Raw genomic sequence first — 18,487 nt, forward strand, 5'->3', positions numbered from 1 at the left:
CTATGACAAAATGAAAACTCTTGCCACATGATGCTAACACTTGAATGGGCTATGAGTGGCCACAGACAGCTGGAAGAAATTTCAACCTGCACCTTGGCTATTCCTGAGACCCTTGGGAAGGAGACAGAGGGTTAGGCTATGCCTTAATTTAATTTTGTTGATCAAATTAGCATCTTCAATTCCCATGTTCCACTCTACATAGCGGTGTTACTTTTGTCATCAGGCTCAGAGTGTTTTCATATATGTGAATTTTCCTTTTTGCTCTGTGATTATATTGTGATGCAGTCAAAATCCACTATTTTAATATAAATTGTTGACTGATTGCGTAGTGAATTCAGGTTTTACAGCACATAAAACACTTCCGGTTCTGCAATTTTAGAGAGGCATGTACCTTACATATGTGCTAAAGAATTGCTTTATTTTAGAAGTTCAGAAACATGAATGATCCCATTTCTGGACAGATGCTGTTTACTTTCAAGTCTCAAACAACAACCACTTAGAGCTCCTAGCTCTAAAAACCTACAATGGTTTGTACTGGGTGTTTACTCACAGTATTTTTTTTTTTTTTTTAATTTTATAAATATGTTGAGTGTCAACAGTTCCTGGCCCCAACCTGCCCGGATAAAAGGTTTGCTTGTAATTTTCAGTGGTGAGGGAATCATGTTTTGTTCAAACTGCACACTGCTTCAGTCATTCACAGCAGGATTTGCTGAAGGTCCTGCAGATCTGCTTTAATTTTACTGAGCTCATGGACTGGAAATGCACAAGTGGAGGACTGAAGAATGACAAAGCCCCCGTCTGTATGTTTTTAAGAGTGAGCTTTCACTGATCTCCCCTCCAGTTGACTGACTTGTGTATATAATGGAGGTCAGGGAGTGGAAGTCTTTAAACGTGTTTAGGCCCAGATCAAACATCAGGAAACACCAAATGATGAAATTATCAGAGTTTAAGTGAGGCTGGACTACAGGGAGTTTGAATTAGTTTCCTTTCTTTGGCACAGATTCCTTCCATGAGATTGGACAAATTATTTTGATATTTAAACACTTTCAAAACTGTCCCTAAGCCAGTTCCCCATCTGCAAAATCTGGGGCTATAACAGTTAAATGTTTTGTTTAGGGGAATAATATATGCACTTCAATTGAAACACTCAGCAGCATATTGGAGTAGAGTTCCTGAGAAAGAGTCATATTCCTCTTCGAAATAATCCCATGTGGCAAGGAGCCGAACCCCCAGAACTGGAGTGTTTAAAACTAGACAGATCAACATAGTAGACAAAATACAGCAAACCATCTTGGTTAACAAAGAGGCGAGGTGTTGGCTGGCATTTTCCATCTCTTAGCACTGCAATTCATAATTTTGCTGCTTGTAGGCATAGCAACTCTGTTTCCTGGCCACACAAGAGAGTGCTTGTGTGAAAATCCCAGCAGAAGTAGGCTCCACCATGTACAAATAAGGATGCTGTCAGCAGCAGCAGCACGTGCCTCTTCACGCTGTCCTGCCAGTTGCCTGTACTCAAGTCTGATGGGTCTGCTGTACCAGCCAGAGCACGCTTTGGCTTTGATTTTCATTTGCTGCCGCTTCTGCAGGGGGAAGGTGGCAGACAGTGGTGGTGAGGATGTGTTGTGGGGTTGGTACCACTAATTCATCGTAAATGGGTAATGCAAATCTGGGTTTGGGAACTGGAATAAATTATTGCCAGCACGATGTTGATTCAGACAGATGAGCAGTCTTCCAGTAGGAGCAGTGGGAGCAAGGAGCCTGAACTACTTTTAAAACAGACACAGAGGGATGATATAAAGATTGTAAGCCCCACTCAGCTGCCTGGGCCACGTTATCTGAGAATTTCATCATTTGGATAAATGCCCACGTCTCAACGCTGATTGCTACCCTTTGAAAGACTGAAGATCCCCAGAAGTCCCCCAAGCATCTCCCCTCTTCCAACTCATCCCAACTCATTTCTCATCCATATTTCAAGGTGCAAGGCTCCTGACTATCGGACGTGTTAGCATTTTGATCGAGGGCCCTGTTTCATTCCCACTTGTCCTCATATTTCACTTGTTCTGCTGACTGAGTTGTGTTAACTTCTCTGCTTGATTGAATGGAGCAGGCTGGGTGCCAGCCCTTCCCTGCCAGGATTTCTGTGCTTAATGCTGAGATAAGACTAAAATCCCAGGTACTTTTTTTCTGGTGGGTTTAATTACAAATAACTTTTCTTGACACCTTGCTTCAGTTCATGCCATGCTTAATGTCAGATGTACTCCTCTCTGGAGAATTTAAGGAGGGTATTTCAAAGGAACCAGATGTTTAATCTTTCTTGTGGAGTTGGCTGCCACACAGAAGCTAACTGGAAATTGTGAGGTGTTTTGCACTTGAAAAAGCCTTTCCATTTTACTTTCTAAATCAAGCTATCTAAGCTGTGTATGGGTTTAGTGTCGTATAAACTAGAAAAAGAACAGACTTGCCGTGTACTGTTACTCTATTTACTCTTTGCCAAGGTAGTCTTGTCCTGGCAAAATGTCCTCAAGATGTTTATGGAGTCCACAGAGAAAAATGGTACCTTCAAATGAAAAAGTCCTAAGTTCATCTGCTGTAGACATCCTGTTTTGCACTAAGTTGCTTCCAGATCTTTAAAGGGGTTTAGTTGCTGAGATGAAGACAAGAACTGCCTAGGGTTTTTAAAAGTACCAAAGCACATGCTAATCACAGATGTTAAATGTCTGCCTGCTTTTGGGAATCTCTCTACATAGCCACCTGCATTTTTAGACACCAAATGCCCACTTGGTGTTATTCTTTATGCCTTACGTTCTCAGCCATCCCCAAAGGATGAAAGCACAACCATAGCCCATTAAGGTGCTGTGACACTTTGTGAGTGAATCCCTCCGAATACATCTCCACCTCCACCCTTCCTTGGGATGCCGCTGACTTGTTGCTGTGTGATTTATGATGCTTTGTTTTACTCTCTCTCTTCTTGTGGTCCTGCAGGTAGCATTTATAGTGTCTGTGGCACAGCTGCCAAAAGAAAAGATGTAGTTCAATTTCCTAAGTGTGCTTAGGAGAAGATTTATTATTATTTTTTTTTCCCGTTTGGCTTGAAGTAGCTGGTGGTGCCACCTGTTCAAAGAAAGACATGGCTCCACCCAGCCTGTGTTCTGCCCTAGAGATGGACATGAATACTGGGAGGTGAAAATGGATGTTTATGATTAAAAGGCAGTCTGAAATGTGAAAGACTAGCTCAAAATATGCTAAAAATGTGTCTCTGTGTTTCTTTTGCCTCATTTTCTTCATCAGACATATATCAACAGCTTACCTGGGTTGCAATTTGGAAGAAGGGTGTTTAAGGGCATATTGACTTGAGTCCTTTAGATGCCTTTCAGGTCCTCAGCCTGAGATGCAGCAAAAAAAAATATATTTTTTTTCTTTTTATTTCTGGAGGATGCTGAGCCCTCTGAATATCAGGTTTCCCTTTGGTGTCTCAAATTAGTCACCCAGAATTGTGATTCTCCCTGGCTGTGTGGATGGTCTCTGTTCTACCCACCTCCTCCCCAGACTTTCTGATATTTCTCTGGCACAGGTATCCCCCTTGCTTCTGTTTAGTTCTTAGCAGGGGATATGTTTCATTTGCTGCCTTCCCATCAGAAGACAGTTGCCAATTCTGGTTTCACTAGAAACTGCTGTGCCAGCTTTTTGCTATTCAGGAGCTGTAGGTTTTTTATGTCTGTTTCCTGACCTAGCATGACTCTACTAATAATGTGAGAACTTCAATGCTGATATCTTGGCAGCCTCATACAGGTCAGTCAGTAAATATAGTTACAATTCTCTTTGCCTCAGCAAAGACAGTAAGTCAAACGCAATGTAAACAAGGCGGTTGGATTGCTTCCCCCACCAGTAATATTTGTAGTTATGCAGGCAAATTTAGTGGGCACGATTAAATCTCATGCTCCAGCTTTGCAGCTGATTAGCTGCAGGGGGCAGGCAGGAATTTCCTTTCTGTTCCAGGGCTGCACGCTTTCCAAGTCCTCCTCCGAGCCTTTGCCAAGGATCTCAAAGTGCTTTACTTCTTTAATTATGCTACATCACACCCCTGTGAAGAGTGTAGATGAGAGAATGATCTGCAACAGAGCAGTGGGGAAACTGAGGCACCAGGAGGTGGCAGCCAGCTTGGGACATGAGAGGTGGTGGCCATTAGACTTGGAGGAAGGAGAACTGAGCATCCCAGCAGCAGCCCTCCCTTGGGGTTTCTGTAGGTCTAATGAACTTGCACCTCATTCTCAGCAGTCTGTGTCTTTAACACAGTAAAGTCGTGGCTCTCTGAAGGGACAAAGTGGTGCTTTGATGTATGTATTAGAGTACAGTCAGTGGAGGAGAACATGTATTTCTCCTCTGGAAATTTAAATTTATTTATTTTGTCCTTCATTGCTCTACTTCTCTGATTTCTGAGCTGAACGACCCGTCTATGTGTTTTTTCTCTTTGTATGGAAAGGCGCTTTTATCGGAAATAGCCTCAGGCGTTGGCCTCGGCTGAGGCAGAGAACTGGTTCAGCTCCACAGGTGACATGCTTCAGTGTCTCCACAGGGCTTGATCAGTGAATTTACGGTGTGGATTCACTTTCAGTGGGTGTACACTGGTGTAGTCACACCGGCTTTGATTGCTTTGCTTGGAGGTACAGCTGAAGAGCTGGCCTTGCAACATCGAGGAGGGGAAAATAGTCTTACTGAGGCATGCTTTGGTTCAATGTAAAGGCCAAAGATGCTCAGACACAGCTCTTGTAGACATATCAACCTACCTTACCTGTGTATTGGATGAAAAATGAAGCCAAAGGGTTTAGCTGAGCCTTCACCCTCTTCCTCGGGGTGGCAGGAATAGAGGGGTCCTTCCCAGCTTAGCTGATGCCTAAAGCCCAATGAGGAGTATTTTCAACCCCACAGGGTGGGGAGGATTTCTTATAGGCAGGGTTTCTTATTCTGTGGTGGATGTTTTAAGCTTTATGCATTTTTGTGGATAGCATCTTCCAAAGGTTGGTTTTGGGATTCCAAAGTGGACAGAAATATCTGCTGTGCAGTTCTGAGCCAGCAACCTGATGGCTGGGGAGAGGCAGGGATTCAGGCATACCAGACAGTCCCTCCCCTTTGCTATGGGCTCCCTGCCCAACCCTACACCATAGTAGGAATGGGGCTGTCCAGCTGGAGGACTCCAAACCTCAGGGCTGAGACCAAAGACCAGCTTACCAGGCATTTCAGTGCCTTAGATGGGTGTCTAAATAAGCTGTTTGAATCTGACCCTTTGTCTAGTCTCAACCCTTAATTATAAGTAAACAATATCTTATTCACTTTATAGTTTCTAGCATTTTCCCATTGAATGTCTCTGTGCTGGCATTTGGAGAGCATTCATCAAGTGGTAAATGAGTGTCTGTTTGGTCTGCACATAGTATAATTAAGTATCAGCTGAGCCCATAGCATAATGTGATAATTCTCATCCTGACCAGCTGAAATAACTCGCTCTAACAACTGTGCTTTTCTTACTCTTCTCTTTCAGTTCCCAGGAAGCTTCTGCATGAAACCCAGCCAGGACCAACCAATTACCAAGGATTTCAGAAGCCACATTTTCCACTGTGGCCAAGGGTGTTTGATCCCAATGTTATAGGGGACGGCGTGTTCCTTTCTGATGTCTCTCCTTCCAATATAGGACGTGCTCTCCCAGGTAGCTATAACTATTGCAATGCTGTCTCAAACCTAACTGTGATGTGGTAGCCGTTCCCTTCCATCTCCCCTTACAGACGCTATATACATTACCTGGGTTTCTATATTGTACCCTATATGTCAAAATAGGGTACATATATGTCTATATGTCAAAGTCACAAAGAGAGGTTTCGAGGCACGGCCACCTACTGACTAAAGTGAACTGTGAAACTCACTCTGGGTTTCTTGAAGTAGCAGTAATGGCCATGCATGTCAAAACTCATCACAGAAATTCTTTGCAGACCCGTCTAACACAGTGGCAAATCAAAACCAGGGCGGACATAGCAGGAGATCTGCCTCAGAGGGGACAGAGAAGCATTCAGCTGAGCTTTGAAATATGATGCTATTTTCATAAAATGCAAAGCGAAGATATATGAATGAAGTCAAATCTTTGCTATCTAGGGACAGGTGAGTAGGAGGAAGGGATGGTGTAGGAATAAAGGAAGAGCACAGGTGAGCATTTACTGGGTTAGGCAGTGTTTTTGCATTATGTTTCCCAACATGCTGGAGACGGTGATGACATTACTTCTGAAATTCCCACCCTGTGCTCCCAGAGCTTTAGGGAGTATATGGACAGAGCTACCTTGTCTTTGTCTGCAGTCTTGGTAAAGTTAACCCACAGCCTGGATAATCAATCTGCAGGTAACTAAAAGTCAGCAAGAACAGATTTGTCAGTTTAGAGGATTTACTGAAAATTTGTCAAGGAGAAGAATTTTAGGTCAGACTGAAATAAATGTTGTGACCCTGATGATTCTTTTAAATGCACAAAAAAGTGCTGAACTCATTTTCATTCATCTAAACATTTCACTTCTAAAAATGACACCTTTTTATTTAGCTTTCTTATTGTTTATTCATTCATTTTGAAAATACACACAACTTTTCAAACAAAGATGTCATCTTGAAATTAAAAGCTGTAAGACCGTTTCAAAAATAGCAAAAACAATATTTGGACATTTCTGCAATCTCCTTTCCTGTTTTATTTCTTTTGTTAAAACTATTTGCTAAAGTCTGCCTGATATTATGGATAACCTCTGCTATGCTTAAGTTGTGTCACTGGCCAAATTTACTGCTAGCTGCAATAATTTCATTCAACTTCGGTGTAAAGTCACTGGGAAACTGCTTGAATGAGTGGAAACAGCTGGGAAAGGGTGAACATGGTGAAGAGAAAACCAGGGAGGGATTAGATGAAGACAAAGTCTGCAAAGCTAGCAAAGAAAAAGAGGTTCCTTTTAGTACGATCCTGGATTAAATGACACAGGGAACTGCGTAGCATAGCAACACATGACCCTTATGAAATTATGTTTGTTTGTTTTTTTTTTTTTCCCCTCCTGCATAACCCCAGTCATTTTCTGTCTTCCCTGTCTGTGCTTGTACAGTCCTGCAGATGACAGAACCAGTTCTGTGGTTTTGTGGTGTTCTTTGCCAGAGTATAGTGTATGCAGATGAGTATTAATTTAAAAACTTGTTTGATTGCATCTGTTCTTTGGATGTGTCAGAGAAAAAAAAAAAAGATTCTTCTTACATTTCACATAAGAGGAGTTATGCATTAGTCTCTCCTAAAAGACACCATTTTTGCACAGCTTGGTTTCCAAGGGATGTCCAAACCCAGGCAGAAGTGGTGCCCATCTCAGTCTTTCCTGGCTGATCTAGTACCTGAACATGGAGAAGCCCCTACAGGTAGTATAATTTAAACCTTAGTCCTAGTGAGATCCTGTGAATGCATTGGCAGTGAGGGGAAGGTAGATTGTCACTAACCCAGAGCTGGACAAGTGAGAGAACATGATGCAGAGGTCCCAGGTTCATATCCTACCAGCTAATCTACGTTAGCTGGACTTCAGTGCTGTGTTGTAGAAACCTCTCAAAGACCTCATAGGAACCTGGAGCCACCTAACTCAGTGGTCCTCTTTAGGATCAGATGTATAGTTAGTAGATCATGTGATGATTCTCTTCCTTTTCATTGATTGTAAAGGGATTTTAGATTAATTAGTTCAGAGCTAGACCTCAGCATGTCGACATCCTGGGCAGGATACAGTTGCTTCCACATATATATCTCATTTGAGATGACCTGGGATGTTCACCTGGCTTCTGGATGCTGCTCTAAAAGGGTGAGAGTTTTCCCTACATCTCTTCTCATATCTGGCAGCATTGCATGGATGTCCTTCTAACCCTGAGGTTTCTTAGATGTCTGTGTATGGGCAAATAACATCAAGCTTTAAGTATCAGCCATGGCGAGAGCTGAATCACTCTTAAGGTCTGTCAACTAACAGCAGGATTCAATTGCCTCAGTTTAGATACATAGTGCTATGTGATATGCTTTGAAGTATGCAGGACATCTTCAGGAGAGTAGTGGTTCAGTTTGTGGACATGAAAAATTTACCCTTCTTTCAGTGGATTTCTTTGCAGGAACAGTAGTTGAGAAAAACTCAACCAGTTGTACAGATGTGGATTTACTGGGTAAAGAGAATAAAAAGAAAGATTAGAGATCATGTTAATATTTCTGGTGCTTACATCTGAATTAAAATATTTTCCAAGGCTTTCCTGTTAATTTCCTGCTGGCTGTGCCTTTACCCCTCTGTGCCCCAGTGGCTCCATTGCATAACTAGTCTGCAGCAATCACTGTTCTTCCAGAGCAAGAAGCTCTTTGGATATTTTTCTCTTTTGCATTTGCCAGCCATGCACCCACATTTGAAAACTTTGCTCGGGGGCCAGTCATTAACACCTTGGTAGCTTGTAAAGTGTGGCTTTCCCAAGGCCATGCAGCTTTTCAGTGGCAGAGATACAACTGTGACCACATTCCTTGGGGCTGATCCCTTACAGCTTCACCTGGACATCCATTCCCACTGCTTCTCCTGTGAGGCAGATTAGGACTTGACACTACTGCATGCATGTTCGTGCACTCAGTGCCTCTCCACCCAGTATTACCTGTTCTCTTTGACAGCCCTCGATTTCTGTCATTGCTTCCCTGGGCTGTGCCTCTTCACAGTGCACACAGCGCGAGGGTGAAGGTGATGTCTCATTTTGGCAGGTTTTCAGGGAACAGAGGCAGATGAGGTGAGCACAGACCACCTCATGTTGTGGCTGTGGTCAGAGTGCCTTTTCTTGCATGGCACTGGTTGTATTGTAGGAGATGGACCCGGCAGTTTCCTGAATTTAATACCTGCAGGTAAATGGGAGCCAGGTGCAAGTCTGTGATTTTACCTTGTGCTGCTTGGAACCAGACACATGGGGAAAGGAGCCTGGAAATCTGTAACAGCTACTGTTAAACAGTCACATGGATGATGGAACTGGGTCCTGTGCACTGACTTTTTTTTGTGTGTTTAAAACAATTAGTGTTTTATAACTGGTGGGGGTGTCTGCCAGCAGATCAAGGTGCAGGGAGTACTCAGCAGTGAGCTGATAAGGTCTGAAAGGGTCGCTTTGAGCCTCCTGGAATTAGCTGTATTCTTAGCTCCGGTCTTCAACAAATAAAATCAAATCATAAACCCAAGTTCACTCACCTCTCCGAAGGGGAAATGATGTCTGGGTGAAACACAATGCAAGCAGGCTTCTGAAGGAAGTCATAAACTCAAATCTGCCCTTCCCTGAAAAAGCTGGAGAAAAAGTGCGTCTGTTTGCCAGGTGTGGATGGATCGCTGCAGCGTGACACTGGCGGAGGGTTGCCAACTCTGCCGGTGTTTTCTGAGCCAGTGTGCTGGCTTATAACAAGCTTAGCTGATAAAGGCCCCTTTGATTTACATAAGAGAAAAGAAACCTGATTACATATTTGCTGTAACGTAGGTGGGTGTGTTTAAGTGGTGACATGAAAGAGCAGGAGACGGGGGAGAGAAGATGCTGTCTGGATGCAGACAGGGCATGGACTCAACTGAAGGTAACTGCAAAGGTTTAGTTGACCCCCAAAAGAGGAGCAAATTTGGGTGGCTTGCTGCTGAGCAGCTCTGGATTTCTGAATGCAGATGCTGACCTTGTGAGGCTAGGGCAGGACAGCGCTGGTACACTTGCCTGGTTCCTCATTCCCTTTCTGTTTCAAAAGCAGAGAAGAAGAAAGGGAGATCGGCCACGTTCTACCCTCTGGACAACACCCCCTTCCTGCTTCCTGTGGATGAGACACAACCGCCGGTATTCACCAGCAGCATGGAGCCCGTGGGCGTTAGCACAGAGATGGCACTGCTCAGCAACATCCTAGCAGCATACGCCTTCATCACAGGTAGGTCTGGTGGCCACCACCTCTCTGGGCTCTTTGTAGACCCTCAAACAAGCCTATGTTTCATAGCCACCTAGGGCTAAATCCGCTTCTTTGAACTGTTGGTGTTTTTCATTCATCTCTCAGCAAATTCTCCCTTGAAAGACCTGACGAGGGCAGCTCTAGCTGACAGTATACAAGAGGGTTTATTGTGCTCTGCGCTTCCCTGGATTTGCTCTCATCTGAAGTTGAATACAATGCAATCTTACATGCTGTATTATTCCTAATGCTCCATTTTCCTGGAGATCAAAGCCTGGCACAATAGGAAGGCAAGCTTGTTGTCCTGTAATTTGGAAAATAAGCAACACTCAGATCATTACCCTGCTTAAGAGAATTTGGCTTATCTTCAGTAGAAGTGTGAAGATGAAGTAGCTTGAGAGTCTGCTTAATTGTATATTTAAATGTAGTTTAGAGCAAGATTTCCTTGGATCACAGTTTATCTTTCACCCACATGCAGCTTTCAAGTAGCAGAGGAACCATCTGCCTTTAAGATTGGTGTTAAAAAGTTGCTCTTGAGATAGAGACTGTGTGCTCTGTTCATTGCTTGGGGTCAGTACCACTGATAGCAAAAAGTCCAGCAAAGGCAGGAGACGTAGTGCAAATGTTTTCCATCTTGTGAGGTGCCTTGTCAAAGTAGAGGTTGACTACAGAGTTGGATAAGCCATGCCCAGAATAGGAGGAGCACTGTCTGGGTAACATCAGATGCACTAATTCAACACATTTTAGGGCAAACTACTGCTTTCCACAGAAGGAAGTTTCTTATGGGATTGCAGATTGTTCTCCATTTGAATGAAATATTTGTATGCACCTTGTTAGTAATACTAACGTGTTGCTCTTTCACTGCACACTGTTAATAATTCTGTGTACTGCAACTGGTCTGCTCACAGTTAGGCTGGGGTCTATATAACTAAAACTCCTGTATTCATGAGCAACAATTATTCATGTCTTTGTGCCATTCAGCCTTGCCGATTCACTAAATACTAATGCATTCTTGGTGCAATGCTCTTGGTTTTGCTGAGATACCACCATGCTGCTACAGACAAGTATTTGGATTTGAAACAACTAACTAGAGCTTTGCATTTTGGAATCACTGAGTAGCTTAAGAAGAGTTTTTCTGCACACTTAGTGGACAGTCCTTCTAAAAGGACCACGAATAGTGAATGCAAAGTTCTGACTTTCTAGTCATTGAATGGTGGCATTGGGTCCTGTTTTTTCATGACACCTTGAAGAAGCAGGCAGATTAAGTGGAAGTAGTAATGTTCTTCACAAAAGATGGCTGAAAGGGATATATTTTCATTGTATGGACTTCCCTAAGGAAAGATTAGGAAAAGCAAACATTAAATGAATCTTCTATGTATCACACTTCTCCCCTCTTTTACCTACATCTGCCATTTTTGACACGAAAAAAATACCTTCATTCCCAACTTTACTATAAAATAAAATCCTGTTAACATTATTTTCCTCATCTGAATGGTAATGGGTAGCAGAAGGTTGTAGGATTTATGGTAGGGGCCAGTTGGTACTAGGATTCAGGACTGCTGACTATGCCCCAAGGACTTAGCTTCCATTTACCACAGCAGAACTCTTTGACTCTGCATTCCTTTTATGGGGCACAAGGCCTCAATTCATCCCCTTCCCAGGGTGTCACTCTTGGCAGGAGCCTCTAAAACTTACTCCAGCACCAGTAATAAATAATGACAGCTTTAACTGTCATGTTGCTGTGGAACTTGCTTGTCCTCTCACAATGTGGTCTCCTTGTGATGTGTTTGGATTCACTGGATGTCAAATAGGCAAAACCGACACCTCACAACTTTGGTTTACAGTGAGGAGTTGAGGAGCTTGTTGCACCATGACTGTTAGGTGAATTTTGATCTCAATGGTATGGATGTTCAGTTTGTTATTTATCACAAAAATAATTGATGGCTGCCCTGTGGATTGAAACAGCAGATGTCCTAAACCATCTTTATTTGCTACATGTAATTTAGCTCTTTGATTTTAGCAGAGAGGATAGAATTGGCATGATTTATTTTGATATATGTGAGAATGTGGAGGTTTTAGATTATATTTTCAAAGACAAGCTGTGTCACAGGGCACAAATGTCATTTGCATAAAACTAAAGCACTGCAAAGCCACCCCCGTTCATCCTGCAGACATTGAGCAGCAAAATAGTTGGAAATTTTCATGCTTCCCTGAGTTTTGAGCCCTGAAGTAAGCTTAAGCCACAGCAACTGTTGATGTTCATAGAGGAGCCACAGAAGTGTCTCAGGAGAGGCAGGGTGCTGGACAGCCAGGAAGACTTTGGTTCTGCTTCACACAATTTTCACCACTCTTAACCACAGCTTCTGTGCCATAGGGAGACATTAATGCAAGAACTGCAATGTTTCCTGACACTAAAAACGTCCCTCAGGTACACTTTGCAAACTGAAATTGCTGTATTCAGGTTTTGCTTGTGCTGGTGAGTTGGCTCAAAACAGGACTTCGCAAGAGTAAACTGTAAAAGGCAGAGGTGATATATAAAGAAAATTTTTGGTTTTGGTACAGGGGATGCTGTAAACCCTCAAATCCACTCCAGGAAAAGGCAGTTACGGGCACTTGGTATTGCATGGGTCAAGAGTAAGGACAATCCACTCTATTACTTGTAAGGGCAATCTATTATTTTCCTGCCTCCTGGCAGTGGGGTGTCTCTTGGCTTGGGGAGAATACCAAAATCATGTGCTCACTGGTGTTTACTTTTTCTTCACAAGATGATAAGTTTTGTTGGGAAGCTGCAATAAAGAGCTGCAGGCTCTGTCATTTGCACCATTGGTACATGCAGGGTCTTGCAATTCACAGAGGGGAAAAGTACCAATGCTAGTGAAATCTGTGCTCATTTCTATCATCTTTTTGGCTGAAGTTGTCGTATAAAAGTTGGGAACATTCCTATTGACAAACGAGGGTTGAAAAGTCACAGCACAGCAGGAAGCAAAGGCTCTTTGCAGGAGTGTTGGTTCTCACTGTCAATTCTGTTTGCAGCTATCACCATGGTTAGGAGTATCACAGCCAGTTTGGTGTTAGTCTTGTCCCAGCTTCAAGAACCTTGAACACAATTTCTCAGAAACAGGGAGAAAGAGTCAACAATATCTATGACAAGTGAATTTACAAGCTGATCAGACAAATATGTCTTGCTCAGAGTTCAGTCCTGCAAAAGGCTCAGGGATGCCCCTAATTTGAAAGCTGATTTTTGTTACAGAGTTAGGTTTTTAATTATATGCAATCCCTGCCTGTAAACCTCAGACCTGTTATTTGTCATGGACTTGATCCAAAACCTGTCTGAGTGCTTGGGAAGATTTCACCACTCTTGGTGACAGCTGGAACTGGCTCTGCAGTCACAGTCTGTCACCAAGACCAGAACCATCCCTTGTGATTACATAAATATTAAATGTCCCAATTGTATCAGAGCACTCCCAATGCCTTCCTTCGGACAGGTGACTTCGGACAGGTTTTGTAGCCCCATTCAGATTGAAGTTGTTAGAGGGAAACCTACATAAATCCATGTTTTATTCTTCTTCCATAAGCAGAGAGCAATGCTGCCAAGTTATTAACAAGGAGCTTCCAAAAAACAACCCAGGGGAGATCATTCCAACTTCTGGACTGCTTGGCCTGAGCCTTATTAATAAGGGGCTCCTGGAGAGCTTTCTCTGTTCTACCAAGGGAGTTCAGCAGCCTGTGGGGCTAACTGCAAATTCCCTAGAAGATATTGCTCCTACTGTTCATCTGGCTATGCTTAATGCCGAACCTTTTATTGGGGCCCTCTCAAATTCTCCTCCCCACTGAGGTTTCTGAATGTATGAAGCCATCACAGGAAGCCAGCAGTGTTAATGCCTAGATTGGTTTTTATTTATTGAAACAATTTGTTATAATAGCAATAACAACCTTGGCCCGGGGCATTTCCTGGGGAATTAATGGCAGTCTGGGTTGATGCTCCCAGCAGATTGTTAGCCCTCAGGAAACAGGCTCCATAATTGCTGCTGGTTTGGTTGGAAAAACAAAATAAAATGTGTTTCTAATTTTTGGTCAGTTTGAGCACATAGAAAATGGTGGCTTTTGTATAAAGGGCTGTAAAGAGCATATATCTTTTGTCTGCATTAAGTTCAGGCTTGAATCAATGACATTTTCATCAATGCTTTCAGTCCAGAAAGAGAAATACCAGGGAGGAGGGAAGGAAACGCCAACTAGAGAGATTGACAGCAACTGGGTCCTGCTAAAAGTTTAGGAGAAAAACATAGCTCTGAGCTGTCATCCACAGCTCAGGGGAAGGAAAAGCTGCTCTGGTCAAAATCCATGTGTTAAAGGGTGTAGTAGGGCACACACATACACACACTTGAATGCATACCAAAATTATGTTAACTCCTGCCACTGATATCCATACACTTTTAAAGAGTTTTTCATATACAGTAAGTGTTTTGAGGTGTCAGTGTTTGCATGATGAATCTGAGCCTCTCTTGAGTTTTTGGAAGATGCTGAGAATACATTTACTGAAAAAGTTTGCCCCTTTTTGGACTTAGCAAGGAGAACATGTATGGGGGGAGGTTCTCAAGATCACTAATCATCTGTCAGCCCCCCAAATTTAGGCTGTTGCTGACTTGGCTACTCCAACAGAGAAAAAGCACAGCCCCTGGTTTTTAGCTTAATTTGCTCTTTCTGCTGTGAAAAGAGAGATGTTGCTGTGCAAGTGGATTGTATGCATGATAAATGCCAAGACTGCAGTTGAACATAGGGTTACAGCTGAGTGAGGAAGTCCAGACAGTGTCTCAGATGTTGACAGAGTAGCTGTAGGAGCTCATAAATGCCAGTGGAGCCCAAAGATTCAATTACAGCCTCGCACTGCATGAAGGGCTATACACACAAGGACAAGCAGGGGATGAAAAATGGTTGCTTAAGTAGTAATTGAGGTGCAGTTTGCTCATGAGCTGGATACAGTAGCATGGAAAAAGGAGCGTGGAGGAGAATGGAAAAGCAGGACGTGGACAAAAATGGGAGAAGAGAAACCACATGTCTGTGTCTCAGGCTCAAATCTATGTTTTTTTTTATGAGTTGCTTTAAAAGAGCAAGCAGTGGAACTAATGCAACCAAATCAAGCCCATGTGTGTGCAGGAATGTGGTGTGCAGGAAAGTGTGCCTGGCATCTTGTCAGCCAGAGACAGAACAGAGGCAGACTGGACCAAGTGTCTTCCAGGACAAACAGAGCACTCCTGCTCATTTGTTCTTTGCTGCCTGGGTGTCCTTGGAGCCTTCCTTACACCTACTTGCAAGGGAAGCTGTGCAACTGCTGTCCTGACTTATACTGCAGATGGAGGTAAAAGCAGTATCAGTCATGGTTCTGCTTTTCCTGGGGTTGTCAAATGTCTGAAATTAAGACCACTTCTTTGGTGTTCACACTGTAGCAGATGGGCAATGGCTTTGCTACAGCACAAGCAGGGCTTAAGCTTTAATTTAATTTGAGTTCTGTCCCTTGAGTTCAGGGTTGCTGTTAACTTCATTGAAGCCAACATTTCACTTAGCCAGACTGCTACAAGAGCTGCCAGCACATCCTCTCATACCTTTCTGCTATATTCTCATTTACCTTCAGCTTTTTGCTGGCTCACTCTTGTCAAAATATTTTAGTTTAAAACCTCTGGTTTTGATCCCTTGCCGCTCGAACTATTGATGCATTTCCTTCCTCTTCTGCATTGCTGAATGCATCTTTTGCAGTTCTCTTTTCCTGCTTTTGTAGTCTCTATTCAGTCTCTTTTTCTCTCTCCACACCATCCACATGAGCCCCTCTAGCAAGTCTCAAGTTTTATTAGCCAGTTTTCAGGTTATCATGACATCTTCCTCTTCCTTAGTTTGTCAGTCATCTTTGGATGCTTTTGGTAGAAGAGAAATGCAGAGCACAAAGTCATCTCTTTCCTGTAACTGTTCCATGAGCATCTCCATACACTGAACCACACATTGCCCTGAACCACACACAAGCCAGTGTCCAGGTTCTGACCACAGAATCAGAATAATTTAGGTTGGATGGGGCCTCCAGAGGTCACCTGGTCCAAGCCCCTGCACAGAATGTAGTCAGCATTGAAGTTAGAGCAGGTTGCTCAGCATCTTGTCCTGTTGAGTTTTGAGTATCTCCAAATGTTTTCCAGTTCATCTTTCCTTAAGGAAATCAGTTTCTAAAAGCACAGTGTGGGGAGGTGAAGGTGGGGCCAAGCCTTTTAGTCACTGAGATCTTCCAGGGATGCAGTGTCAGTCTCTCAGCTGGGGGAACTGTTACAGCTCTGTCACCGAATTCAAAGGAGTAGGATTCATCTGAGGAGCTGACTCCATCCCTCAACTCAGGACTCCCAACAGACACAGCAGAGTAGAGCTGGTCTTGACACTTCTGCTTGGTTCATCTTCACCCATTCAGTCTATCTATAAACCCAGAATATGCTCAGATGATTCAGCCCAGGGGAATCACAGTAACAACATTTATCATAATTACACTTCTAAGTAGTCCCACGAACCAAAAAAAAACCTGCAGTAAGTAAACAAGATAACCTAGTTTAAAAGGCACTGTGGGTCCTTTGGAGTCTTGTTATATCACCTCTGAAATGCGGCCATGCAGGATTCATCCTGTTAGTGCACTAACTCCAGCTCTACTTCTGCAGCACAGGTATACTTTTTGGTGGTCTGGGCAGAAAGCCAGCACACTTGCCTTAGATAAGCAAATGAAACCTATGAATAAGTAATACACATTTTTCCGTGCTGTAAGGCTTGCCATTTCTGCTGAGCCACAGCACAGGGAGTGTATAAAGCTTTATAATAATCTTTATTCCTTGTGTGAAGATAATGGATGTGACAGAGAGTTGCACTCAGCTGCTGCTGGGTGTGCAGCTCCCTGGTCTCACCCCCACTCCCACAGCCACTGGAATTAGCATTTAATTCTGTGGGCTGCTCCTACCCCTTCCAGATAACTCCAAGATGCAACTGCAGCTAACCCACATTCTGCATGTGGGTAAATGCCTTGGCAAAAATCCACCATTTAAATTCCCCTCCCTAGCTTCCCTGGGGAGAGGTGGCAAAGGACATTTGGAAGCAAAAGACCCATCAGAAACTTTACCCCTCCAGAGAGTATTACTGGTATTTGCACAGAGGAGCAAACTGTGCGTTCTGTTCTTTTAAGGGTTGTTCTCAAGCGTTGTTTCCTTTCCCCTTCCAGAAAACCCTGAGCGAGCTGCTCTGTATTTTGTCTCCGGAGTGTGCATTGGACTCGTCTTGACACTGCTGGCCTTGGTGCTCAGGGTGTCCTGCCGAACGGACTGCAAACGCTCCTCCGCCAAAAAACCTCCACGGGAGCGGGAGAGCGACAGTGACAGCAGCGACAGCGACGACGATTCGGACACCACTTCTGACCTGTCTGCCCGCAGGCATCGCAGGTTCGAGAGGACTTTGAACATGAACGTCTTCACGTCGGCGGAGGAGCTGGAGCGAGCTCAGAGGCTGGAGGAACGGGAGCGCATCATCCGGGAGATCTGGATGAACGGCCAGCCGGACATCCCAGGGACCAGGAGCCTCAACCGCTACTACTAGGTGGTGGGGAGCCCAACCATCCCGCACTGCTCCTCCACACCTGGTAGAGGGGAGAGGGAGGGGAGCAGTTTCACCTGGATGTCTCCTCTTTTCCTTCCAGGAGTACTACCTGGGGCAGTGTGGATGGACAGCAATAAAGCTTTCCCCCTCTCCTTTTCCCTGACATATTGCTATCACCCCTCTTCATGGACAATTTCTGGTTACATCAGAGGTGGTTGCCAACTTTGTTTCTTAGTAGCCGTCAGGAAGCCGGTGATTAGAGTCCTCCCATGTGGGGCATGGAGCTTGGCACGCTGCGGTACAAGCGCTCCCCTCTTGGCTGGGGAGAGGAGTCATCTAGGTTTTGGTTTTCATTTAGAATTTTGGGGTTTCTCTTTCCTGAGGACTTTGGGAGAATTGTGAACGAAACTACAAGTCTGGAAAGATGATTTGGGAAGGGAGGGGGAGGTAAATCCCGACCGATTGTCTTGTGACTTCAGAAGCCATGAGATTAACCTAATTAAAACCCAACGGCAAATGACTTGTTAAGAACTGGGGGATGGGGGGGAGGGGGGGATTCTTCCATCGTGAAATCATCTCGGTGCTTGGATGTTTGCCATAGTGTATTCAGTTATTTATGGCTGTCTTTTCATCTTCCTTTTCAATGGGAGCATTTTTATTTTTTTTTTTTTACTGACACCTCAGGGATAAAATCCTATTTTTTTTTGAGTCTGTTCTCCCTGCTGGCCCCTGTCAAACACAACCCAAACCACCTCCGACAGTGAAATTATGGTAATATAAGAGATGTGTCAGTGATTGGTGAGATGTTAACAACCTCAAAGAGGTTGAAAAGGGTTTTCTTTTTGTTTGTTTTGTTTTAAATATATATATATATATATTTGAAGATGCTGCACAGGAATGTGCCTTATTCTTTTTTTTTTTTGTTGT

General features: G+C 43.7%; 1 protein-coding gene across 4 annotated transcripts in view; it reads left to right on the forward strand.

Annotated features, from left to right (window-relative positions):
* EVA1A (eva-1 homolog A, regulator of programmed cell death) overlaps positions 1-18,088 on the forward strand; it is a 199,027-nt gene extending 180,939 nt beyond the window's left edge. For 3 of the 4 annotated variants that reach the window (XM_082755731.1, XM_082755733.1, XM_082755734.1), the window contains 3 exons: positions 5,534-5,698; positions 9,767-9,940; positions 17,190-18,088. In XM_082755731.1, coding sequence (XP_082611857.1) covers positions 5,534-5,698; positions 9,767-9,940; positions 17,190-17,560 — 710 coding nt within the window. In that variant the 3' untranslated portion in view covers positions 17,561-18,088. The remainder of the gene's footprint in view (positions 1-5,533; positions 5,699-9,766; positions 9,941-17,189) is intronic. The other variant, XM_082755732.1, reaches the window with a different exon arrangement.
* The last annotated feature ends 399 nt before the right edge of the window (positions 18,089-18,487 follow it).

Source organism: Aythya marila (assembly GCF_965140915.1).
Source record: "Aythya marila genome assembly, chromosome: 3".
Taxonomy (NCBI): domain Eukaryota; kingdom Metazoa; phylum Chordata; class Aves; order Anseriformes; family Anatidae; genus Aythya; species Aythya marila.